The 27,231-nt window shown below is 39.7% G+C and overlaps 1 protein-coding gene across 1 annotated transcript in view; it reads right to left on the reverse strand.

Moving 5' to 3' along the window:
* Positions 1-1,026: 1,026 nt before the first annotated feature.
* The window catches only part of kdm3b (lysine (K)-specific demethylase 3B), a 43,902-nt gene continuing 17,697 nt past the window's right edge, over positions 1,027-27,231 (reverse strand). Inside the window, 16 exon segments of the mRNA XM_067457926.1 lie at positions 1,027-2,019; positions 2,111-2,245; positions 6,426-6,602; positions 6,725-6,864; positions 16,092-16,115; positions 20,921-21,040; positions 21,131-21,261; positions 21,382-21,472; positions 22,097-22,268; positions 22,351-22,623; positions 23,157-23,404; positions 25,372-25,636; positions 25,741-25,775; positions 25,778-25,867; positions 26,784-26,888; positions 26,990-27,142. Coding sequence (XP_067314027.1) covers positions 1,939-2,019; positions 2,111-2,245; positions 6,426-6,602; positions 6,725-6,864; positions 16,092-16,115; positions 20,921-21,040; positions 21,131-21,261; positions 21,382-21,472; positions 22,097-22,268; positions 22,351-22,623; positions 23,157-23,404; positions 25,372-25,636; positions 25,741-25,775; positions 25,778-25,867; positions 26,784-26,888; positions 26,990-27,142 — 2,240 coding nt within the window. The 3' untranslated portion in view covers positions 1,027-1,938.

A 27,231-nucleotide genomic window follows, 5' to 3' on the forward strand; every position in this document is an offset into this window, starting at 1 on the left:
AACCGCTCCTGGTAAATACGCCATAATAACATTGATCCATAATGGAACTTGCGCACCTGCTTTTAAAGGGAATGTTGGATGCCGCTCTGATTGGTTTATTCACGTTACGCCCAAACCACACCTATGAATAATGAAGCTACTTCAGACCAACCCATTTTAGATTTGTGCCGGGCGCAAGAGCCATTTATCCCGCCGGGAAAATAGCAACAGTGCCGAGACCCGCCCACAAAGTTACCTGCGCTTCGCGCTTTGACACTTGCGTTTCAGATCGTTAAAATAGGGCCCTATGAGTCTGATACTGCTCCATTGGGCATGTTTCAACCGAACCAGGAAAGACATCAATTGGATAGACCTACAACCAATTTTATCCCCCAAGCACCATTTTTCCCCCGGAGAATCAATATGGCATTTATCTGGATGTGCACCGATGTTCTCTTTCGCATGTGCAACATCTCGGTTGCTTGTGCTCTGACTGCTCGCTTGCTCAACGTTACAATGTGACATAATTCCAGCCAATCAGAAATGAGACTACTAAATTTCGATTGTCTGGCTTAACAACCTATCACAAGACTCCCTGCATTACCTACAGTGGACAAGGAAATATATGGTGGTACATATACAAATTGAACAGTTATAAAGTCTTACGACATTCATTTTCAAGTTCAAATGTCTACCATTCGACAACCACACATAAGTATCTTATATTTTACTAAATTAATATCTACATTTTTTTATTTTCAATAAACAAGATACAAAATAATGCAGTGTCATGTATAATTTAAAATATAATTTACCCCCAAGTGTATTTTTAGATTTATATAATAATAAATATTAAGAAAATTATTTTATTTGACATTTTCAGATTTTTCCAGCAAGTGGCATTTAGTTATGACTAATATAAATATGCTCATGCCTCTGGCCATTAATGTTCCGCTTGGCTTTACAGAAGCACAAGTCAAAAGTTATTTGATAAACCCAGATTACAGCCAAAGTTCCTCTTTTGCATAAAGAAAATATCAAAGTAAACAATATTTCAAAAGCTTTATTTTATTGCAGTGCCATCCATGAACCACAAAATGTCTTAGAAAATAAAATAGTAAGCATTTAACAAATAGATAGCTAAGAAATTCATTGTGTCATTTCCAAACAACAGGGCCAAATCCTTTCTTGTAAATCTTTATTGTGGAAAAAAAAAAATCATACACACTGCTAAGATCAATATATATATTGTTACATATTAATGAGCAGTAGTTCTGCAGAGCTGGAATTGTTGATTCTTGAATGACAGTTCCTCAAAGCCAGTCGAACTCCTGTCGTCAGTGAAATATTACCTAAATGGCATCTTACAAAATGCAGAGGACATGTTTTCATCATCAAAAAAAGAGAAAAAAAAGGGAGAGAGAGAGAAAGCAAGAGAGAGAGAGAGAGAGAGAAAGCGAGAGAGAGAGAGAGAGAGAGAGAGAGAGAGAGAGAGAGAGAGAGAGAGAGAGAGAGAGAGAGAGAGAGAACTTAAAACTAAAAAACTTTGGTCTAGATCCCTTCCATGTTCTTCTCCACCTCTCCTGGAAAAGGTGGCGGGAATCTTTTAATCGTCTGAATTACTGTTGACCCCCATCTTAACTAAAAGCTCTCCTTCATTGAAGAGCACAAAATGAATGTTCTCTGAGAAGAAACCCAGTGCTCACTTTTCACAGAAGTCATAGAAAAACCTTTTAAAAGATTCATGTCAGCTTATAATCACCAGCTCTCTGAACAGTCCAACAAACTTTAAACGCTGAGCAAAAAACAGACTTTTTAAATACAGAGAAAAGGATTGTAAAACTAAACAATGCTTTTGTAACACTGATGAAGCAGCATCTTCATCCTACCAAAACGCTGAGGTGCGTTCCATTATAAACAACTTGTTTTGCGAGCGCATCCAAACCCAAATCTCTCTGACTAAGAGCGGCCTAGCTTGGGCTCGTGGGCTTTTAGTGTTCCCACGGCATCCTTCACAGCATGGTAGATGATGTTCTTCACCTGTGAACGACAGAATACAACATTAAACCAACGTGCTTGGCTTAGCAGGAAATGCTGAAAAATAGATTTTGTAAAGGACATATAGAAATACCTGTAGCTTGTCCTCGTGGTTGGTGTGAGTGTTGGAAAGGTGCCGGAACTCTTGTGTCAGTCTAAAACAGTGCTTCACGTGTTCAGGAGATACAAAGTCCTCCGCGACCTTGATACAGCTGTACAGATTGTGCACCTGGCAAAACCAAGGTGAGGAAATTAGTATTTGTGTGTTAAGTAGGGGTGTGGCATATGCAGTGTTTGGGGAAAATTACTGTCAAAAGTAACGCATTACAATATTGCTTTACTTCCTTAAAGGACAACTCCGGTGAGAAATGACCCTAGGGTAATTAACAGATGATTACAGAGTAGATCGTTCTCTGGGATGCCTTTTTTTATGAAAATCGAATGTAAAGAGTTTTATCTCTAAAAACAGATTAGCTTATAACACTAGTCTATGGGGCACAGGGTAGTGCAATTAAATCGCTAGTTAATACCACTAACAAGGCTCAAAATAGCCTCACACTAACTCGGCAGCATAATGAGAGTCCCTACATGCCTACCGAAGCATTGAGAACTTTGTAAGAGTACAAACAGTTTATTAAGAAGATACTTTATAAACACAGTGCATTATGCGTTCACGGACAGGCGCCATCTTGGAAAACAGTCTCGACTAGTCGAGCGACGAACGCTTTGCTAAGTGATGAACTGTGACTTGGAATCTCATATGGTCCGTTGTTTCCGGAAGAAAGCACTGAATGCAACAGAGAAAATAAATAGATAAAAATGTCCATGTAATTACATTTCACAAATTTAATTCCTATCGACCAGCTCACTTAGAACAGCGCTCGTGGATCGATTCGTCGAGACTGTTTTCCAAGATGGCGTCTGTCTGTGAACGCATAATGGACTGTGTTTATAAAGTATCTTCTTATTAAACTGTTTGTTCACTTACAAAGTTCTCAATGCTTCGGTTTGCGTGTAGAGACCCTCATTATGCTACCGTGTTAGTGTGAGGCTATTTTGAGCCTTGTTAGTGGTATTAACTAGCGATTTAATTTTACTACCCTGTGTCCCATAGACTAGTGTTATAAGCTAATCTGTTTTTAGAGATAAAACGCTTTACATTCGATTTCCATGAAAACGCATCCCAGAGAACGATCTACTCGGTAACCATCTGTTAATTAAACCTAGGGTCATTTCTCACCGGAGTTGTCCTTTAAAAAGTAACTAATTGCGTTAATTAGTTACTGTTTAAGAAAATTAATGGATTACATTACTTTTGCATTACATTTTTTCACCTGGGCTGGGCTTGTTTTTTTATACAACAAAAAAGTTATATTTATGAGCAAATGTAAAGACCCTTTCACACCAAAAGTGTGACCAACAATCCTCAGGTAACACCTTACTTCCAATAAAAACTAAATATCTAAAGTCTTTTCTGAATATGGTTTAACTGAATCATTAAAGGTCCACTGAAGTGCCTTGAAACGCGGTGCATTATTCAATGTGTTGACGCAATTTCCCCTGAAACGGCTTCAGCTGTTAGCAGCCCCATCCCTTTTTTGAAACAGCCAATAGCGTTTCGTTAATATAAGTGAGATTGAATGTGTACACATATTTGAGTTATTTAACCTATTTAATTATTGGAGGTTTGCATTGTATTCAGATTTTGCATTTCACAGATTTTAAAAAATTTTGTGCAAATGAGATTAGTAAATGCACACTCACATTTAGTGTAAAACTACAATAACCATAATGTTTACACTAGGGATGTCACAATACTCAATATAATATTGAACCGTTTGGTACGACATTCACGGTTCAATACACGCTGGTGAATTGAGTTTTTTTCGGTTTTGCATTTAATTAATTATTTTAATTTCTCTCCTTTTGAAATATTTCTCTCAGCTTATTTCGGCTGTTTGAGTGTGCCTGTGAGTCTACGCGCTGATATGAGCAAATATCCAATCATATGCACTAAAGTTAAGGGGTGTTTAGCAGCGTTTTAAAGCATTGCCGGTTAAACATTTCATTTGCGTGCATATGTTTAAACAGCAAGGACTGTTCAATGCATGCACTGTTTTGCATTGAGTGCGCAAACTAAACGTCTGTCAAACACACACATTACTGGACAGTCTTACTGCGCTAATACTGTCAAATACACACAAGGTTAACATATAAACACAGTCGGATATGTCTAAAGTGAAAGTAAAATCACGTGCATCTATATATGAGATGTGAACAGGTCTTCAATTGACAACAGCAGCCTAGTGAACATGCTGTTCTTAAAGGGACAGTTCGCCTCTAAAATGATTTTAATAAAAAACAAAACAAAAGACCTTTAATACAGTAGCTTTTAATCAATGTTGTATATTGAAGACTATGTAGTTTTAATTTTAGCCTACATTAATTCATTCAAATTTATACTTAAATACTACTGTACATCTCTGAGCTGCTACTGTAAATCTTTATAAATATTTATTTTATTATATACAATACACTGGGAATGTGTACAAGGGGTTTTTAAAGTAAAGTTTTAAGTTTAAGTAAGGGTTTTCAAGTAAAATAAAGAAAGAGTATTGCAATAAAAACATTTTGTCCTTAACCTTTTTCTGTTCCTGTCACCTAAGAATAGAATAGCAAAAAAAAACGAACCGAAAAACTGTGGTTAAAAACCGAGGTATGTATTGAACCGTGGACTAACTGTATGGTTGCATCTCTAGTTTACACACAACAACTCCACACTTACGATTTATCTTAACATGGAGACAGGAGAGCTGTCAGTCAATAAATGGAAAAACAAAGTAACTTGCATTACGAATTTAAAAAAAGTAACTCAGATATTTTGTTGTAAATTTTTAAAGTAATGCATTACTTTACTAGTTACATGGAAAAGTAATCTGAATCCGTAACTCAAGTTACTTGTAATGAGTTACCACCAACACTGGTCATATGTATCGTCTATGATAATACCGTGATAAATCAACAAGCCCGGTGACGCCGTGGTTTACAGTGAATTTAGAACACCTAAAGGGTGTTTTTAGGCACGACACGAAGCAGGTTTGACAAAAATGCAAAACATAAGACGCGGTGGCGCAGTAACACTGATGTAATCCGGTCACGGGTCTGTTTGTGTACACGGCTCATCCAATCATAATCAAGGACCAGAATTGTCTGTTTTTATATTGTGGTTTTAACCCTCATCCGCCCCCGATCTAGAATTACACCTCTATCGCATTTGCCAGCATGTTCGTGGGTGGTTCATGTTCTCTTATCACGTTGGCACATTGTTCATCTTGACAAACAGCGTGCATATTTGGACAAATATAGTTTAATTACTACATGTTTGCTTTACATAGATAGTCACGTGATTTCAGCAGTTCAGATCAAGTCAAACCGCCAAACTGCTGAAATCACGTGACATTGGCGACCCGAATCATTGATCGATTCACTGATTCATTAACCGTTTAAATCTTTTTGGAGGAACGCGGAAGAGAAGACAATGCTGAATAAAATCATAGTTTTTGATATTTTGGGACCAAAATGTATTTTCAATGCTTCAAGAGATTCTAATGAACTAACTGATGTCACATATGGAAGACTTTGATGATGTTTTTATTCTCTTTTATATAAAAAAAGAATAATCCTTGATAAACTTACCAAATCTATTCAATCAAGAGCAGTGAGTCCTTATCTTTTGTATGACATTAAACAGACAGCAGTAAAGGTCACTGCCCCTTTAAGACCTAATGCACGTATATATGTCATCTTTCTCGACTATATAAAGTTCACTTAAGGCATATTCAGACTACGTCTGCTTGGATACTCATCAAGATGGACATGTTGACATACTTTTTGTGTGAGTTTGTCCGTTCAAGCGTAAGACTCAATAGAGAACTCAATATTTGTGCGCTTTCGGATGAGTGCACAGAGATAAATCTTCTCACAGTGCACGGGTTCTCATTCGCATCTTCTGGCACTAAACCTGGGTGAGGATGGCAAAAACTACTGATTTTATTCGAACATACGGCAGCACTCGCATTGAAAAAAGTTTACAAAGAGAGACCCTTGTTTTTATTTTATTATCGCTGTTGTTGTAGTGCATCACTGATGAGCCGATACGTGTATCCATCGACAGAAACATAAAGCATTATTTTCAGGTTACAACCCCTATTATAGATCGCGGTTTCTGTGTGCTTCATCGGCCGTATTGTTTCAGAGATGAAAGGCCGAAAATGGCCCAAAAGTGCATTCTCGGGTTTTGGCCGAAAATTTCCAGTGCATCTCTAATAATTGTTACAATATTGCACACCCCTAGTTTCAAGTGCATGATTTTGAACTGAACTCTGGTGGGCATCGTCTCAGTAACTAACCTGATGTGGCGCTCCAGCTGGGATGAACACAGCATCTCCCAAAAACTGCACAATGGACCAGCCCTGGACTCCATACTCCTCGAACAGCCTGCGGCGCAGCGTCTGATCCAGGTACCAGCTCTGGTCATGGATAGGATCGTGGTCTGGTGGGTTCTCCTGACCTTGTTCTTCTCCAACCTGCCATAAATAGGTGTAATTAACTTTAGTTATTCATACATACTCAAAAACGTAAGGGTCTTCATTTTTGGATGAGTTATTACTTTAAAATCAATCACATCAAACAAACATCATCGTTTCACCTTTCGCAGGAGCTCGCGGATCTTTTCAGCGTCTTTGGCGGCGTAGATGTGCCAGAGCGCTCCAGGCTTCTCCTTGACCTCGTAGACCCTTTTCTTAGTCATGTCATCCACATCACCCTCTTCGATGGTCAGCATCACTTCTGCAGTAAGAACAGGTCGGTCAGTAAACCAACACACAATCATAACTTGTGTAAAAGTACCTTCCATAAGACTGCGATCTACAGCTGTACTATTCATATTGATTTTAGGAGCTTCCTTTGTTTCTACACTACAGCAGTGAGCACAGTGACAAAGCTCGCACATAATATGTAAACCTTCAGAAAGCACAAAAAATATGACTGCGCACAAAAATCACCACGTCACAAGGAGAAATAACGAAACCACAAGTCCTCCTGACAGATCTCGCATGCAGAACTGAAGTGAGAGTTCTGGTCTACATGCACATTGATCTGAAAGCACATTTGACTGGAACTTCTCGGATTTTGATTGGCTGCTTGTATTACATTAAGGGGATACTATTTATTTTTTTCTTAGTAGCTGTAAGATTCTTTGAGCGTTGGCGCAACGGGTTTCAATTAAGAAAAACATCCTGCGTTGTATAAATTTATGATGACCGGTTTACAATTTTTCCGTGTGAGCTTTGTCACTGTGTTCATGTTCATGCGCCTTTTGTCCATCATTTAGCATCATACTACAAGCAGGTCTCTAAACATTAGTCTGGGAAAGTAGGTATTAAATATTTTAAAGTTTGAGTGATTACAATTTAGACATGTGCTGATATTCAGTGATGCAGTATATCACGATAATGAAAATGCACTGTATTGTTATCGTGGGCACTTCATAATACAATAGATATCAATTTATTTAAAAAAAAAAAAAAAAAATAATAATGGATTTAAGAATACTTTGCACATCTACTGTATACAATGCTCAACACCGCTTGTCTAGCTATCACCAGACCAAGCTCAATTTAAGATTGAACATTAGTCTGGGGAGACTGCTTTGTATTTTCTACTGCACAAGAGGCGTGATCAACAAGCATTATTTAAATGACTCTGAACGCAATTGGATAGTCCTTCAACCAATCAGACCACAAGAAACGTGATCAACAGGCAACGACCCATCGCTTCTCTACATGTCGTCATGTTAAACCCACCAATAGCGTGCCAGGTGGATAAGCCAGTCTGTGATTGGTTCCCGCAAAAGCGTAACAGCAGCAGTAGAAATTAATGTACGGGTTTCCAGACTGAGTTTCAGGGCGAAATCAAATCGCCGGCAGATCAGGCTGGGCTTCCAGGTCTACAACACCGCTGTATCCTGCGTCAAAGGGACACGCGCTCAGATGTAAACAAGCCTAACGTACATGAGAAGCACATGGCTGAACAAGTGAAGGAGACGCTCTGAATAAAGTACACGTTCAATGACGGCAGAGGGCGCTGATGGAACGGCAAAACGCAGCGATTACCCTGGAAACACCGCAAACAAAGCAATTGCACTTGTAAAGTTTTTAAACTGCTTCAAACAGCCATTTATTTTTTGCAATCTCAAAGTTGTTCATCACAACACCAAATAATTAAAGACTTACAGCTATTTATTTTCAAACTTAGACATTTCTATTCTTTAATCTGGACTACAACATGTCCTAATGATTAGAAATGTTCCGATTATTTGTTATTGATTATTTATCAGTAAAACTTTAAGACATAGGGCTTCATTAGTTAACATGTTAATTCATTATTTCCAAACTGACAATGAAAAATACTTTTAAAAAATCAATTATTCTATTCTATTCTATTCTATTCTATTCTATTCAATAAAAAACTAACAATGATCAGTTGTATTTCTTAACATTAAAGGTGCCCTAGAATGAAAAATTGAATTAACCTTGCCATAGTGAAATAATAAGAGTTCAGTACATGGACATCACATACTGTGAGTCTCAAACATCATTGCCTCCTACTTCTTATGTAAATCTTGTTAATCAAAAACACCACAGAAAAAAAAGTGCTTCTCAAAATAAGTCCAACCGTGACGCAAGCGTTGGGGATCATTTATATGCACGCCCCCAACATTTGCATCTGTCCAAACATGTTCATTGTCAGGCGGAACTGACGGAGCCGAATCATCGGAACTATAAACAAACGACACTTGAGGATAGTGAAAACGGCTCTCATGACACACGTCATGTTCAGGCTTTCATATGTCAACAGTCATGGTTAAGGTTTATTATAATCGGATACCACAATTTATTTCAAAATCGTTCTTTTGCTCGGCCCATTTCAAGCAAGCTTCGCTCAGCGTCTTAAACTGAAGAAAAGGGACAACTGTATTCCTGCTAGCAGTAAGTAATTTATCCACTTATTGACTAGCTGTTTAAACTATTTCTGATTAAACGGAAAGTTTCTTAGAGAGACCGCATTGTCTAGATGACGCAAGATGCTAGTAGAGTAACAATAGGAAACACCAAGTACCATACCAAACTAAATAGTGTGTCTAATGACAAAGGGTAATATTATTTTGTATTAAAAACTACAAACATACTTAAGTTACGTTTCTTACAGATCGTTCACTCGATCCTTCTAGCACATGTCACCTTTTCCATCATATAAGTTAAAACCACAGTCATTTGACAAGGCTATTCATTTTCTAAAAATATAAGTTTTATATTTATATTTTTGAGAACTGAAGTAGGCCTATGATGTTTTTGCATGCTTGTTCAGAGTACATCACAGTCACTGTGTAGCCTACATTGTGACTAACGTTATATTATATAAACATGCAATATCGTTGACGAAAAAAGAACAGTTTAAAATGTAGGCTGAATGACACTAAGCTAGGACTGGGCGATATGGAGCAAAAAATATATCTCGATATATTTTGCTATATCTCGATATACGATATATATCTCGATATCTTTACAGGAAAAATAACCCCCTAAAAACTACAGCAAAAACAAATATGCCAAATACCACAAATTCTTTTTTTTTTTTTTTTTTGAAGTGCAAAGAGGTAGTCAGTTCATGTGGGAACAAAGTGCTTTTGCGACATTTTAAAAAAAAACTCCCTGATTACATAAATAATAATAATTTAACTGTAAAAGAAAATAAATAATATTGCCTTTTCATTTATTTCATGCTTTCAAAAGATGAATCAAAGACTCCCTTTTTTACACTTAAAGTAAACAGTAAGCATTTTGCAGAAAGATGGGGGCATGACTGAGATATAAATAAACTGATTTGGTCATAACACCATTTCCTGTTAAATTTGTATCAAAATTCAAACAGTGATGTTTGTCATGAGTTTGACAAAATTCAAACTCATCATGCGGATCATGTAGGCTACATGAGCTGAATTTCACTTCTTTTCCAATTACAGAACGAAATATGAATGTCAGAAGGTAGGCTATATGATAATATGATACAGTACAACTTACAGAAGAGCACCGCGTGTCTCAGGACACCCGGGATGTCGCGTTTTTCCCTCTTGGTTAAAACGTGAATAGACCTATTCATCATAATCCCGTGATAAAGCTGACAAAATAATAATAGTAATGATATTGCAATACTTTTTAAATGTTTTCAAATGATATGCGATCATTTTGACATTTTAACCGAAAACCATGCGATCAGTTAGACACAAATCATAAACTGGCATGACCGCGTCTCGCACCAATAGTGTCAATCCCTGACTGTGGGTGAAACTTGCGATTTGAACTATGATGAACATTAATATTTCTTTATGAACTTTAGCAAGCAGTTGTGTTAGAAGGAAAAAATGGTCTGAACAACGCGCGCGCTTGTCAACATGATAACTAATCCTCACCTGGTTGTGGAAGCAGCCGTGTTCAATGAGACAACACGCGAGGGGAGGGGAACAAAAGCAAGAGGCGGGAGGCGCGAGCGGGGGCGAGCACAGCACAGGGAAGGCAAACAAGCAAAGTGGCGGAATCAGAATTAAATATTAACAATATATCGATATATACGATATGTCCAAATCCATATCGAGTTGAAAAAATATCTCGATATATTTTAAATATCGAGATATCGCCCACCCCTACTTTAAGCAGAACATCTCAAATGGAGATTGACACAATGCAGCTTACTTGTTTATTGGTGTTTTCAGATCATCCGGGTGCGAGAGAGAGCTCGCGTGCATTTGGTTGCCAGATTGGACATGTTTAGGTAAAACACCGGATAGTTTACGGGGTTACTTTTCACAGAAAAGCTCTGTTTGGGGGATTTAAATTACTGAAATCTGGCAACCGCAAACACGTGAGCTCTTTCTCATGCGCGGATGATCTGAAAACACCAATAAACAAGCTGCATTTTATCAATCTCCATTTGAGATGTTCTGCTTAAAGTGTCATTCAGTCGGTCTGTGTTCTGTCAGGATTTCCAGGACTTACGAGCCGCTTTACTGAACTGCTGTGAGCTGCTGAAATAAGCCAATCAGAGCAGAACTCAACATTAATATTCATGACTCTTCCAAATAAGGCAAAAACAGAGCATTACATCCTAGGGACAATTTATAGGGTTGTAAATAGACCTGTAAAACTGTATCTGGACATTTTTTGCCCTTAAATAAGCCAAATACCCTTTATTTAGATATCAGAGAACAATTTAAAATATTTTTCAAATCATTCTAGGGCACCTTTAACAAAAAATGAATAGCCTACTTTCTGTAACAAATATAGCTATTGCTCAATCTTAGTTAATGCATTAAATAATGAGACCTTATTGTTATGTGTTACCTGTTGTTCTTTAAAGCCTAATTCTTTGGCGCTTTAATCTGTTTGAAAATTACACTTTTATATATTTTGGTGCATTGTATTATTGTATTTAAACATTCAGGTTTATTTTTGTCATTACAAAAAGAGTTCTTAAGCCTGTTATACTATGACAACAGTTTTTTTTGCAACTTATTTCAATATCGTGATAAAAGCTTTAGCAATTAATCGCAACATGAAAAACTGATATAATTACCTAACACTAGGGCTGTCAAAATGAATGTTAACACATACGATTCATTCAAAATGTTCACTTTGTTACGGTTGTTACGGTTGTTACCACCCCTTTAACTGTTATAGCATATTCTCTCATATACTCTTTCCCTGCTCTCCAAAAACATCACCAAAAATCAGACATAACCACCCTCACCCTCACCTATTAAAATAATTATAGTAGTTTACAGTTTGTTATATTAGAAATTACTCCATAGTGACGGATGTTCCTTTTTAACATTTGAGCCCTCTCTGTACACTCTGCACAATCCTTTATACACATTAGATTGATTTTATTAACTTTAATGTACTTGAAGTGAAGCACTAAGAAAATACAAGTATCAGATCAGGACTCTGTACTGGCAGACACTTGATTCAAGGACTCGAATCTGATTAGGGGCCCCAAAAACATCCCTACTCTTTTCTTACAGTTTAAGGCTCTGTTTACACCTGACGCTTCAATCCATCTCTTTTGTCCACTTTCAATCACTTCTCTCCTGAATGGACAAAATAAGCTCACATACTATGTGCAATTTATTTACGTATGAAAGCGAAAGGAGACAAGGGGAAAAACAGAGCATCAGCTTTTGTTCCTGCTCTGACAGCCACAAGACCGGCCGAACGCTGCAAGTGTGTGTGTTAAAAATCAGTAATGGTGAGAGCACACTATGCATTGCACTTTTTTCACCCCTTAAACCACATGTGTTGGAAACTCAGAAGTGAAGACCAGGAGAGCTTGGGTATATCTTTCGGGCATGTAAACTAGGGCTGCATGATATTGGAAAAAAATTACATTGCGATATTTTCCCCCTAACGATATATATTGCGATATTGAGAGCCATCAATCCAGGCTAAAGTTAATAATTACCATTCCATGATATTCATAATTTCACTAATAAGCAAGCTTCATTACAAGTGACAAAAATAAATGTTTGAAAGTATGTGTAAACATAAAACTAAACCTCCAGTAGTTGTAAATAAGTGAGTCACTCAGTCGTTCATTTAACCGATTTATTCAAACGCTGAATCGTTCAGTAAAACTTGTTGCTATCAGTGAGACGCGTTACGGTTCTGTTATGAACGATTTTCACTGCTGAAATAAGTCGTGATGGTATTCAGAACACCGCTCAAGTGTTGTAATTTCTCCTTGAGATGCTGCACGAGCGTCAACAGCCCAACCTTATTATCGTCAGTTCGTTATATATTATAAGTCCACTACTGGTCACCATTTACACTCAATAAATGCACAAACAGTCTTGCATTTTGGTGATTCGCTAGTTATTTTTTGTTTGTATGCGGCTCTTGTCAGTCAGGCAAGTAAAATTCTCTTTCACTTGTCCGTTCAAAACATCCACATGTCTCGGACAAGCATTAACGTCGAGCCCTGCTTTGTAGTCATCGTAAAGAGCTTTGTGGTGCCGTTTTAAGTGATCACACAAATTGGTGGCGTTTTCTTGTTTTGTGGCCACAACTTTCTGACACTCCATGTAAAGTACCTCTTTTGGCTCAACATCCTCCTTTTTGTAGCCAAAATAGTCCCAAAAAGATGATTTCTGGTACGAAACCTTTTTTTTGTGGCAGATCCTCTTGTCACTCAAGTGTTTATTGTCTGCTACCGTTCTCTTAATACACAATGGGTTACTACCCTTCACATCGCATGTTCAGGCGATGTGACTATCGCTCACGCGCACATCGCGATGTCGATGTTAAAACAGAATATCGTTTAGCCCTAATGTAAACCACATTAAATCGCGTCTGTCTGGTTTACCTCCCATAATGTTTACACATTAGATCAGCAGCGGAGAACCCTGGTCAAATGTATTTTCGACTACCTGTGGAAGTGGACAAAAGTGGACAAATGCAAACGCGTTTACACTTGTAAACCAAAATGCATCTTAATACCAGGTGTAAATGGGGCCTAAGACTGTCACCTCAAGGTGCTTTCAAACTGGCAGTTTAGTTCGAAATTTGGGTCCGCACTTGCTCAAGTAACCTGCACATGCATTTAAGCGGGTGACATTATTAGTTCAATTAAACATGCAAGGGAAGATTTACCTGGGAAAACCAGCGAGAGTGAGCCTGCAGTGTCACTGTGCAGAGTGAGTGCAAACTAAGCGGCAACTGGATGGTTCGCGATCTGCTGTCTCCCCTACAAGAACTTTGCAAGCAGCAGAAAGCCGCGTTCATGTGACGAACAGAGTAAACGCAAGTTACATTCGCTCTGGTGCGCATAACTGCACCAAATTAATAAATAAAACAAATAATATATTGAACCATGTCCTGTTTTCTGTCATGCACCGCACACGTTTGGGATGGCGTAAAATGCACGCAAACGCACCAGCGTTCGACAGAATTAAGTTGAGTGTGAAACCAGACCAACGTTGCAGAACAGTCAGACTTGGACCGCAGCAAATGTGCCCAGTGTGAAAGCCCCCTCAGAGATGTCTGTCAGGTAGATGTCTATTACAACAGTGGGATTCCAAGAAATAATCCATTGCATCACCTTCAGTTACTCACTCACATGAAAAACACTTAGGCAAAACATAATGGAGCAGGGCTTCAGATGTTACAAGATTAATACCACACAGGGAAAATTCTTACTATTTCTAAGTGCGTGGTGTGGCATAACTACCAAACACAATAACTACATCTTTTGACTTTTTCTCTTTAGGAGGAATTACATGTGATAGGGTGAAGTACAAGCAATTTGAGATGAATAGACAGGAAATTTCAATCTATTGACAGCCCTACTGATCAAGCAAGCAAAAGGAGCAAACAGGAAGAATGTGAAGGGGGGGAGGGATACTAAAAATCACAATAACCCATTTCAATATCCCAAAATATTCTATGGAGAGAGAAAAAAAACAGATCTGACCACAGAATCCCAGAATAAAAACATTTAAAAAAGAGAATGACATGATCAACAACCACCACTGAAAAAGCATGGACAACTTAAATGCATATAATATTTTTTCCCTATAGCAGATATGAACTATTTAAAGGGGTCATAATATTAGTCATTAGCCTGATGTGGTCATACTCAATTCTAGTCAGAATATGAGTCTGATACTGCTCTATTGGGCTGTAATTATGGATTATATATGGCGTGTTTCAACCGAACCAGGAAAGACATCAAATGAATAGACCTACAACCAATCAGAGCAATGGAGCGACGCATAACGTTACCTATCAAATGTCAACAAAACTCAACTGCACTGTGTTGCTAAGTCTGCTTATTTTTCGCGAGTTGTTTTCCATGTCAGCGGGTTGAAGTAAAGCGATCTCAATTATGTGATATATAGACCCAGGAATGTGAATTTTAACAGGCAACCTTGCGTAAATAACACATTTTAACCCCCAAACGCCATTTTTTTCCCAGAGGAAACCCCCCTCCGAAAAGCTATTGTTTTGGACTACGAGTTGGCGGGTTTTGTTGTAAAAACTTGGCAACCCTGTCTGCACGCACACTGGAATAAACGATATTGGCTGGTGTTGTAAAAAAAATATTTACGGATACACGGAGTACTTAACAACACGATCGTCATTTCAGAGAGAACTAGTGAAGGTGAATGCATATACGAACAAGTTCTCCATTTAGGATTAGAACAAATTCAACCAAGCGCCTTTGATGACGTGGATGACTACGTTACTGTTGATCATCTGTCCGTCATCGTCTAAAGCCCGCCCTGATGATTTCATTGGTCCGAACAGTTTCTGTTCAGGGATAATTACTCTTCTATGGATCAAGTCCAGACCGAAATGCATGAGCACAAATGTTGTGGGCGGGGCTGAGTTCGGCTGGCACTGGATGACATTGAATAAATATTTTTATATTGTTTTAATATGTTAGATACTATCTAACATATTAAAACAATATAAAAATATTTATTCGATGTCATCCACATTATAGTTAATGTCCAACAGCAATTTGAACTTTTATAAAGATACTATTCCTTTAATAAATCATCTTTTTTGGACTGAGGAGGATGTTTCGATTTCTAAAAGTTATAAGTCATTATTCATAAAACTACTTGAAAAGTACCAAGAAAATTGTGGTTATTACATGATCACTTAAAAAAAAGCAAACTCAATCTTAAATTGGTCTGAAGGGGCATCAACACAGTGAAATGTAACAACAAAACAAATTCCGAATGTAGTACAAAATGTTTTACTGACAGGTGCACTGTCCATACCCATTACCCATAGTGTTGTTTTATAATAAACCATCAACACTAATAATTCATTTAATGTAAAGAGTAGTAAGAGATGGGTTAAAGCAATGGGAGTGTAGAACAAGAGATAGCAAAACAAAACAAAAAGCGGGAAGGGCATGCCTGAGGTGAGAAATTAAAACAAAAATGCACAGACCTTTAAATCCAGCGAGGTCTGCTTCTGTGAATGAGAAATGGTGCCACAATCAAAAGTAGTAAGACCCCGAGAGCACAGGCCATCATAAAGGCCCTGACTGCATCCCGCCCACTGGCCTGTGAGTGGTTGGGATGCTATAAAGGTGCTACAATAGCTCATAGTCTGCACAGATTTCACCATGAGACCTCAGTCAGAGCAGACGCTATATTTAAAGGATTAGTTCACTTCAAAATTAACCTTTCCTGATCATTTCCTCAAACTCATCTCATCCCAGGTGTGTGTCTTTCCTTATACAGTCAAAAAGAAATCAAGTTTTTTGAGGCAGACATTTTTCTCCACATCAAAAATGTCTTTCTTCAGTACTTCAATGGAAACCAATGGGTTAAAGGTCCAAATCAATGCAGTTTTAAAAGGGCTTTAAAGAGGCTCTGCACAATCTCTGCCGAGGAATGGGGTCTTATCTAGCGAAACTATTGGACTTTTTCACACACCAAAAAAAAATTCCATTTACTTTTTAACCTTAAAAGCGTGACTGTGTTGTGCTTCACGTCGTACGGAAAGGTCAGGTGTGATGTAGGTGGAAGAACTGATCCAGCGTTAACAAACGTGTAAAAGGCTGACTCAAACAGCCTTTACAAAAAAATAAGATGAAACTTCTGTGTCAGACAATTTTAAAGCTGGAGGAGAAAATGTGTTTTTCGGCACTTGGTCGGTACTTTTACCTACATCACGTGACCTTTCCAATGTGATTACGCCCTTCGCCGTGAAGAACAGCAACAAATTTGAGCATGTGTGTCTAAAAAAAACAATCACATGCATTTTTTATGCTTAATGTCTTTTCGACTGAATAAAGAAAGATAAGAACATCTAGGATTCTGTGTGTTTGGCATGCCACCTGATCAAACTTCAAAATGTTCTCTTTGTCTATAAATCTCTACCTAACCAAGCTCCTGTTTTCCTCCCTCAGCTTCTTCATCTCTACACTCCATCCAGAAGCCTAAGATCCTGCGGTTAGGGTCTGCTGGTAGTCCCTCACTTTAGACACAATCGCAGAGGCCTTTAGAGCAGGGGTCTCAAACTCAGGGCCCGGAGGATGATATTTTGTGGCCACCTACTTGACATCAAAGTTTAGTGTTCGTGCGACCCACGATCTTTTTGCGGAGTCGTTGCGTGTGCCACGCTTGCTGACTCACTTCATTTGTGTGTGTGCGTGTGTGTGTGTGAGAGAGAGAGTTAGCTCGGCCCTCCCTCATGCAGTATAATTGGTTGACACTGCATGATTGACAGGAACAGAGGCTGATCAGACAGTCGAAACGAATGTAGTCTAACAGCGCTTAGATGGAGAAATCAAATCAAAGTAGGCGGGGTTTATATTCTCTTTTGGCTAGTGCAGTTCTCTCTCACACACACACACACACACACACACACACACACACACACACACACACACACACACACACACACACACACACACACACACACACACACACACACACACACACACACACACACACACACACAGAGATGAGCGCATCATTCTATCGCTTAATACAATTGCGGAGAAAGACTTCTCTTGAAATCACAAAACTCAATGCACACAAAATGCAACGTGTCCATGTTTTTTAAATTTACAATCATTTATGACCATTTTAATGAAGAAGAAAACTATATGAAAGTGTATTAGAACTGGAAACATTTGAGACGATTTATTAGTCCCAAATAGATTATTTCCCAACTAGAATTAGACCTAGAATTTTGTTCACTGTTCTGTTTGACCTGATAATGGCCTAGCTTTGAATTAGTCTATTATTTAAAATTAAAATAAAAACATTAATTATTTCACATAATGATTTAGTTATTATAGGATATATATATATATATATATATATATATATATATATATATATATATATATATATATTGTGACGAAGCGACTGCCACTCCCACATGATCAGCGCCACCCCGTCTTTGAAATCGCCGCCCTTCACCAGGTTCCCGACTGGTGTGGGTAATAGAGAGAGGAGGGGAGCTGAAACTACTGAGAATTGAGAAATGGCTGTGAGTGGTGAGGCACACCTGAGGATCATGAAGCCTCATCACCGCCACTGTTAAGTGCTGAGCGTGCCTCTCTCCAGGAGGCCGGCCTCTCCCCTTGTGCATGCACGCTGGTGTCCTCGGAGGTCCACGAAGGGAGCGCGGAGGGACTCCCCTGCTGTCCAGGATGGAAGTGCTCACGTAATGCCGCTGACGGTCTAGTACGCCGAGCCGCTCTTCCCCTCGACGTCCGCGGCTGAAGAGGATGAGCCGCCGCATCGAAGCCGCTGCCCCTCGCGCCTCGGACCAGGGTGAAGCGTGTGCGACCGCCGGACCCCGCCCCTTTCCTGGACGCATTCTGTCCACTCCCTAACTTTCCGAGACGAGTTACTGTTGCCCCGAGGACACCAGATCCCCTGTAGTGTCTGTTAATTCCCCGTTTGTGAACAAGTTATGTGTTTGATGTGAATAAATGCCTCTTCGAGGGCTGACGCCACACCCCCGGTGTCTGTCTTGTGCTCCGACCCGTCACACTGGTGGAGAATGCGGGCAAGGTGGAGCTTAGACAGACTACCAGCTGATGACGTCATTCCCCTCGCGCTCGCGGAAGTCTGGGAACCCTGAACTGGGACAAAGAACATAATGGATGCAGCCTCCCAACCACACAAGGGTAAGTGATATTCTGTTTATTATCATTTACCCTGTGGTTGGGTGAGGCTGTACCTAATCCCAGTGCATTTCTGTCCGTTCTGGGTGCTGCGAGCAAGGGGGAGTGTCCGAAGAGGTATCCTGGAACTGCCTACTCCGACCGTTTGGGCTTAGGTGAGGAAGTAGCACTCCTGTGTGGGCGGCAGTATTACCACGGGGATGACGCTTAGGGGAGGGGAATGTGACGAAGCGACTGCCACTCCCACATGATCAGCGCCACCCCGTCTTTGAAATCGCCGCCCTTCACCAGGTTCCTGACTGGTGTGGGTAATAGAGAGAGGAGGGGAGCTGAAACTACTGAGAATTGAGAAATGGCTGTGAGTGGTGAGGCACACCTGAGGATCATGAAGCCTCATCACCGCCACTGTTAAGTGCTGAGCGTGCCTCTCTCCAGGAGGCCGGCCTCTCCCCTTGTGCATGCACGCTGGTGTCCTCGGAGGTCCACGAAGGGAGCGCGGAGGGACTCCCCTGCTGTCCAGGATGGAAGTGCTCACGTAATGCCGCTGACGGTCTAGTACGCCGAGCCTCTCTTCCCCTCGACGTCCGCGGCTGAAGAGGATGAGCCGCCGCATCGAAGCCGCTGCCCCTCGCGCCTCGGACCAGGGTGAAGCGTGTGCGACCGCCGGACCCCGCCCCTTTCCTGGACCCATTCTGTCCACTCACTAACTTTCCGAGACGAGTTATTGTTGCCCCGAGGACACCAGATCCCCTGTAGTGTCTGTTAATTCCCCGTTTGTGAACAAGTTATGTGTTTGATGTGAATAAATGCCTCTTCGAGGGCTGACGCCACACCCCCGGTGTCTGTCTTGTGCTCCGACCCGTCACAATATATATATATATATAAAATTAATTAGAGTAGGCAAGAGAAGCTTATATGAACCATTCATGTTCAGAAAGGAATGTTCAAATTCAGAAGAAAGATTCATGTTGAAGAACTGTTAATAATAAAGATTGAATCAGTTGTGCTCTTGTTTTTTTTGTTTTTCTGTGGAATACTTGATGCAGCCCAACCTGACCCAGAGTCTACCTCCAGCGGCCCCCATGTAAACTGAGTTTGAGACCCCTGCTTTAGAGGTTAGAAACGGCCTCTTCTCTGTCTGCTTTCAAGTCTCTTTTAAAAAGTAGCCGTTTTCTTTAGTATATTGAATTTTTTTTTTTTTTCTCGGTTGGTAATTTATATCTGAGCTTTGATTTTTGGTAGTGGTCTTCCTGTTTTATGGCTAATTTGTATTGTTTTATGTATGTTATATTTTTTTTTAACCTTGTTCTTCTGTTAAGCACTTTGGTCAGCATAGTGGCTGTTGTAAATATGCTATATAAATAAAATGAACTTTAACATCTTAGATGAGATGGGAGTAAGTTATCAGGACATTTTTATTTTAAAAGTGAACCAATCCTTTAAATGACACCAACAAAAATACAGCTATGAGGGAAAGACATTCAATACGTTGTACTTGTACCAATCATGAAGGGCACTATGTCTTTCTGCAAACATAGACATCACAACCTTCATCTGCAATTCAAATTAAATATAGCTTCTACACTTACTAAGGTCTGTCATGGTGGCATTTAGGAAACTAACTCTTGAGGGAGGCTTGGGATTATTATTCACCGATATAAAACTATGTAACAAAAAGTTAGGGGTCTGAATACTTTTGTAAGGCACTGTATCTATTTTATTCTATTTGAACGCCACTTTTTCCTATCCAAACATTTCATCTATGGGTGGGTTCTCTAATTTTAGCTTATGCCTAAAGTGACACTTTATCTAAAAAAATTATTTCTATTAATCCAAACCTGTATGACTTTACTTATTCCAAAGAATGTAAAATAATTAGCTAGACAGAATGACCCATTCAACATTCACTTTCACTGCATGAGGAAAACAATGCAATGAAAGTGAGTTCAAATTCTGCCTTTCCTTTCATATTTCGTCAAATGGGTTCAGAACAACATGAGGAGGAGTAAATAAATGACAATATTTCTATTTTTGATTGAATTAACCCTTTTAGGACAGAAAGCATGTTCAGGGAAATTTGACAGCAAATTATCAATAAAAATGTTATACACATAAGATTAATGCTTACCCTTTTCTTGATCGCTGTCTCCTTCTGGGACGCCCACATACACCATCACGTTGACTGCATCGGATACGTCCAGATGCAGGTTTGTGGTGCCAACCTTCCTGTCTTCTGTGGAGATCAGACCTGAGAGAGACACGGCAAAGGAAAGAGGTTAAAGAGAAGTCAGCGCATTCCTCTTGAGTACTGGCGGGATTTCGAATGACGATCCCTCACCATAGGCATTGTACATTTTAGGGCCCAGATCAGGCCGAACGAAGAAGTTTGGAAGACGAGAGGCCAGGTTGAGACGGCCGTCTCTCTTTGTGTACTCAGGCAGAGGAAGGTTGTCCATGAGGTCATCAAATCTGCAAACAGGAGAACATAAGTTAGTCAAATCATAAAAACTGCTAAACACACTGGCTGCTCCCAGTTAGATAGACCACAGATGATGATACCAAGGCACCGAATGACATCAGAAAACCTACCGAGTGGGCATCATGTCTCTGAAATCTTCTCCAGGAGGCCAGTCCTTAAGTTTTAATACCATAGGTTGGCCATCTCCACCTTGCAACCGTTCTAGAAAAGAAAGGAGAATATAATAAGACGCCAGGTTAAAGTGATTTGATTGTTAACTGGTTATGACGACAGTTAGGGATGTTAACAATTAATCAAACATCAAATAAACTGTTGTTAAAGCTACACTGTGATATTTTCCCCTATCTAACGGTGAAAAGGTATATGACCATCCAGTGAATAATAGTTTCTGTTCCTTTCAATTCTGATTTCGTTTTAACTCCTACGGTGGCCAATTTAGTCCATGATTAACGTGGCAATCCCCCGGTTCACATTCGACACGGTGCCATCGAGTGTTAAAACGCGAAAGACAAAGCTTGAATTTACGGGTATGTCCCTCTTTGGCTAATGTACTTTCAAGATGGAGGGGCAACATGGCGACCGGCATTCAAACCCCTCACCTGTATGTATTTTCAATGGCATATTATAAACTTACGAGAATACTTTATTACTTGAAAGAAGTATATAAATAATAATGAGCACATATATTTTTGAAAGAACTAAGTGTTTTTAGCTAAGAATAAACTAAAAAAAGTTACACAGTGTAGCTTTAATAATTTATTAAACTATGAAAAGCCCAGCCAAGTTTGAGAATAAGTCTGGAGATATTAAAGCATCTGAACTCACTGGAAATGACCTGGAAGCCATCCCAGAAGTCTCGGACTTTGACATCAGAGATGATGGCGCAGTTCCTACAGTTGACCAAGTCTACATCCTGGTCTCCGAACTCCTGGCTAAAAGCCTCAGGCTTCCATAGGTTAGACTTCAGCCTCCTGTGTATGCCCGAGACCAGCACAGGCTAAACAAAAGAAAGTGTGATTAGCATCAGCAGAACGTAATTGATAAAACAAAGGTGCATGCATTTGACCGTCACTCCTCACCTGTCCTTGTTTCCAGCACTCTCTGAAGATCTTCCAGTTGTTGCTGTTTCTGGGGTCCTGTAAGCAGAGTAAACGGCCGTCACACAGCCAGGAGTGGGAGGTGTGGGGGTCTAGCACACTGAGGCCCATCACCCCCTCTCTGCGAGGAACCGTCCCAGACTCGCCACCTTCTGCTGACCCTGACACACGCCGACCCTCTGCCTTCTTTGTCTCTACTACTGATGCAATGATATGATCCAGGAAATTAGGAAGACCTCCCTTCATTTTATCAGCCTGCTAACAAAGGAGAGAACAAAACTACATTAATAAAATTGTAAAAAACTGCACAATCTTTAGATGCTGTTTTCTCCCCTTTAAACTTTTCAAAATGCCGACATTCAAATGGCCATAACTTCTCCAAATACTATCAGATTTCCATGCATTATTGTTGGAAAGCTTGGAGACCACACTTTCAGAATCCGCGAATAACCCAAAATGCCCCAGAACCGGCACTTTCTGTGATTGGTCACACATATACCCATTAATAGAAAATTATTGTTCTACTAAATTGTAACCGTGTTTCATAATATTACAATTATGATGAGCTGGAAATTCCCCCTCAAAAGGTTTTAAATAAATCAACTATACAGTAACATTTGTTTTGAATAATGTAGTTCTACTGGTTTAAATACATACAAAAATGTTTCTCTTGATGAAGATTGCTATGATATTATTCATAACAAATGTTTATCATGAGAATAAAAACACATGATTTAAAAACAAGTTTCGAAAACAATGCAAGATAGATACAAAGCACTGGTACTTACACCAGCAGTGGAGAACACTGAAGGGAAGGGGACTCCTCCCTCTGTGGGACCTTGCGGGAGCTTCCCAGAGCCACAGTTCAGCAGATCTCGGAGGCTAGTACCCTCTGCTTTGGGTTGGGACTGGCCAGCACCCAGCAGTAGGCTGTTGAAGAGCTTGGGGCTGGACCCCGAGGGTTTGGAAAGGGTGCTGAAGGAGTCCAAGCCAAACGGAGCACGAGGGTCACGACCCATCATGGATCGCAGTGACTCTGAAAAATGATAAAACGAGGGAGAGCTTGAGCAGAGTGTATAAGATTCACAAAGAAGCTGCAAATTCAAGTGATTCGTCCATTTTATGTTATATTTAAATGTTATATCATGTTATGTTTTTTTAATAAATATTTGTATTTATTCTTATCAACTTTTAAAATAACAGTATTTTTTTACTGCAAATTACTGCTGCATGAAAGAAAATAGGCAGTATAGATCAACCTATACGATTTAACAATACCAATATGGATACATTTTATATTCATGTTGAAGTGTCTGATAAAAGGGCAGAACCAATATATAATCTTTTGTTATATATTTGTTCTTTTTTAACATATTGGCAACCAAATAATTATTAGACTTCTACAATAATATTAGGGAAGCTAGCTCACCAAATATTTTTTAAAAGAAAGCTAAAAATGTATCTTTTACTACAGCTCTGAACTCAAATGAAAGAAATGTATTTACTTAAGAAAAACATTTTGTAATCATTGACTTTTACCTAATTGAGGCATTTTGTTTCTCTTTTATTATTGTTTTAATTTCCATCTTTTGTTATGCATTATATGAATACTAATTTAATATTTAATCATTATTATAAAGAGGGGTTTCATGTTATATTAAATATAGTGTTTTTATTTGTTTTTAAGTAAGAACTTTGTACTTGGTGTCATGTTTTTTATTGTAAAGCACTTTGATACGCATTACTTTTAAGAAAGATTATATAAAAAATAAATACAAATAAATATAAGAAAAACTATGTATAAACATTTCGGTCAAATGTAAGTTAAATTAACAAAGTAGCAAAAAACTGTTGGGTTGCACTTTATTTTAAAGTATGTGTACTTGCATGTACTTAAGAAAATACTGGGTAATATAATAATATAAGGAAACCTACATGGGTTAAGGTAAGGCTTATGTGTAGGTTTAGGGTTAGTTATTACCCTAAAAAAAAGCGTAAAAACCTTTTATGAAAAATAAAAATCATATGAAAAGCGAAAGTCGGATCAGTCTAAAAAGATCTAGCAATTTGAGTCAGAACAGTCTGGAGGTCTGAGCCGAGTTTGGAGTTTGTAGAGTTAAGGCCCTTTAGAGTTAGAAACCATTCACAACCGCCACGACACGAATTTGCAACGTTTCAGAGCTCCAACAGTTCAAAACATACGTAGCGACAGCTGAGAAAACACGGACACTTCTTCATTCAGTGAAGAGGAGCTTTTCATTTTATTAAAAGACCGAAAAGATGGTTTTGGGTGCACCCAGTCGTAAAAGAACAGAGAGCCTGAAGGGGAGTATGCTAATCTTCTACAGGAGCTAAAACTTTATCATGGCTGGTTCTGTACTTATTTTCTAAAGTCTGTGGGACAATTTGAGGATCTCCTCCCGAGACAACAGCGCATCTAACGAGACAAACCGCGCTCTTCAGGGACTCAATCGATCTGGACCAGCTGCTTCCAGTTCAGTCACAATGTAAACATTTAAGTGCCACAGACATACTGATGGCAACACGTTCACTTTCCATAATCGCGGACTCAAGGTTTTAAAATACAGAACTACAGCTGTAATCTCATGAGAAATGCCACACCTGGCAAAGGTTAATGTTGAGTGAATAGCTTGTGACATCAACTGGACATTTTGTCACCTTTGTTTCCTTGTATGTGATTGGTTGAAGCCGTTTTTGACACCACTAGAGCGAAAATTCGACATCGAAATGGAAAAAATAAATGTAGTTTTTTCACCACAGCACATTCGCTTTCGGTGTGGAAGCGCTCATTACACAAACAGCTGATCAAAAAATAAAACCATCGCGCCCGTCCTTATTCACCCGCCCAGTGTGAAAGGGCCTTTAAAGCTCTAGTTGTAATTAATGTGATTAGTATATGGTGTGTACATGGGGAACAGGACTGTAAAAAAAAAAAAACAGTGCTACCAGTTACTGTTATAAAGTACCTCCACATAGTCTCACCTTTGGGCTCCTTTTGTGTGGCCAGGTCTGCCAGCCAGAGCAGGGCTGAGGAATTTGCCTTGCCATCTTTTGCGGGTGGTGTGGGGGCAGCAGCAGGGCTAGGTGCGCTGCTGTTTGTCCCACTGGTGCTTGATGTTGTGTCAGCACTGCCCGCCTCTTCAACAGGTTCTGTTTTGACTACTGTGCCCGCTGCAGACTCCCCATTTGGGCGGGTTGTGGTTGAAGTGGAGGTGGCTCCATTCCCCGAAGGGTGAGCTGCACTCGACTGCACCAGTAAAGAGACAAAAGATGAGATATTGCAAGAAGAGACCAGAAAGAAAGAAAAACATGTTTATGCAATATTTTAAGTGTATCAAAAAGAAAACATGCCTGTGAAAGGCCATTTGGAGCACTGGGCCGCACCAAGGTTTGTTATGTCGACTAGTGCAGGGGCAGTTGGCTTTGATCCCCCATTTACCTCTGGCTGCATGTACCATGTCACCTATGCTGTACAAGGCTAAAGGGATACAAGGAGACAGTATAAATGTGCTTGTGGCTACAGTTAATGGGATTTCATTTTCTTTTTTAAATATACATACACCGATCAAGCATAACAGTATGACCAAATATTGTGTTGGTCCCCCTTTTGCTGCCAAACAGCCCTGACCCGTCAGGGTATGGACTCCACTAGACCCTGGAGGTGTGCTGTGGTATCTGGCACCAAGATGTTAGCAGCAATGGCCTCGATGACACTCCATTTTTGCTTTGTGGCAGGGCACATTATCCTGCTGCCACCAGGAAAAAATGTTTCCATGAAAGGGTGTACACATGGTCTGCAAAAATGCTTAGGTTGCTGGTGTCAAAGTAAAATCCGCAGGGATGGCAGGACCCAAGGTTTCCCAGCAGAACATTGGCCAAAGCATCACACTGACCCCGTCCAATAGTGCATCCTGGTGCCATGTGTTCCCCGGCTATGCAGCCCCATATGCAACAAACTGTGTATTCTGACCAGAACCAGCATTAACTTCTTGAGCAATCTAAGCTACAGTAGCCTGTCTGTTTGTTCGGACCTCACAGGCCAGCCTTCGCTCCCCACGGGGGAGCCTTGGTACCATGATAGTGTTCCGTCCTTGGACCACTTTTGATAGATACTGACCACTGCAGACCGAGAACACCCCACAAGAGCTGCAGTTTTGGAGATGCTCTGACCCAGTCGTCTAGCCATCACAATTTGGCCTTTGTCAAACTCGCTCAAATCCTTATGCTTGCCATTTTTCCTGCTTCTAACGCATCAACTTTGAAGACAAAATGTTCACTTTCTGCCTAATATATCAAACCCATTAACAGGTGTTGTGATGAAGAGATAATCAGTGTCATTCACATCACACGTTATGCCTGATCAGTGTATATTAAAGAGGAATATATGCACTAACCTGTTCCAGGTATAATTTGAGTGGGCATGAGGTTCTGTGGTTCATGTGGCTGGCCTTTAGCACACTTCAGCCATGAGAACACCTCCTCATCAGAACTGTCTTCTACTGAAAGAGTACAATCAGAAACATGTTGTAATGGATGTACATAATACAAGATAGTGGTCTTTTGACCAGTCATTAATGTGACAGATCCTTGTCATATCTACCTTCAGGTGGCCTGTTCTTGCGTAGCCGGTAGCAGTCAAGACAAACACCAAAGCCGCATTTGCGACACACCCAGTGGATGTTGAACAATGTCGTTTCACACACGTCGCACATTTCTCTCACTCCCCTCACAGCTCGCTTCCATGCCACTTTTTCTGTAAAACCACAGAGGATTATCAGATTTTAGACAAGTTTTTGTCAGAGTTTTAAAATGGTCACTACCTTTTAATTTTTGTCTATTTTA

Source organism: Pseudorasbora parva, chromosome 11 (genome assembly GCF_024679245.1).
Source record: "Pseudorasbora parva isolate DD20220531a chromosome 11, ASM2467924v1, whole genome shotgun sequence".
In the NCBI taxonomy this organism is placed as follows: Eukaryota; Metazoa; Chordata; class Actinopteri; order Cypriniformes; family Gobionidae; genus Pseudorasbora; species Pseudorasbora parva.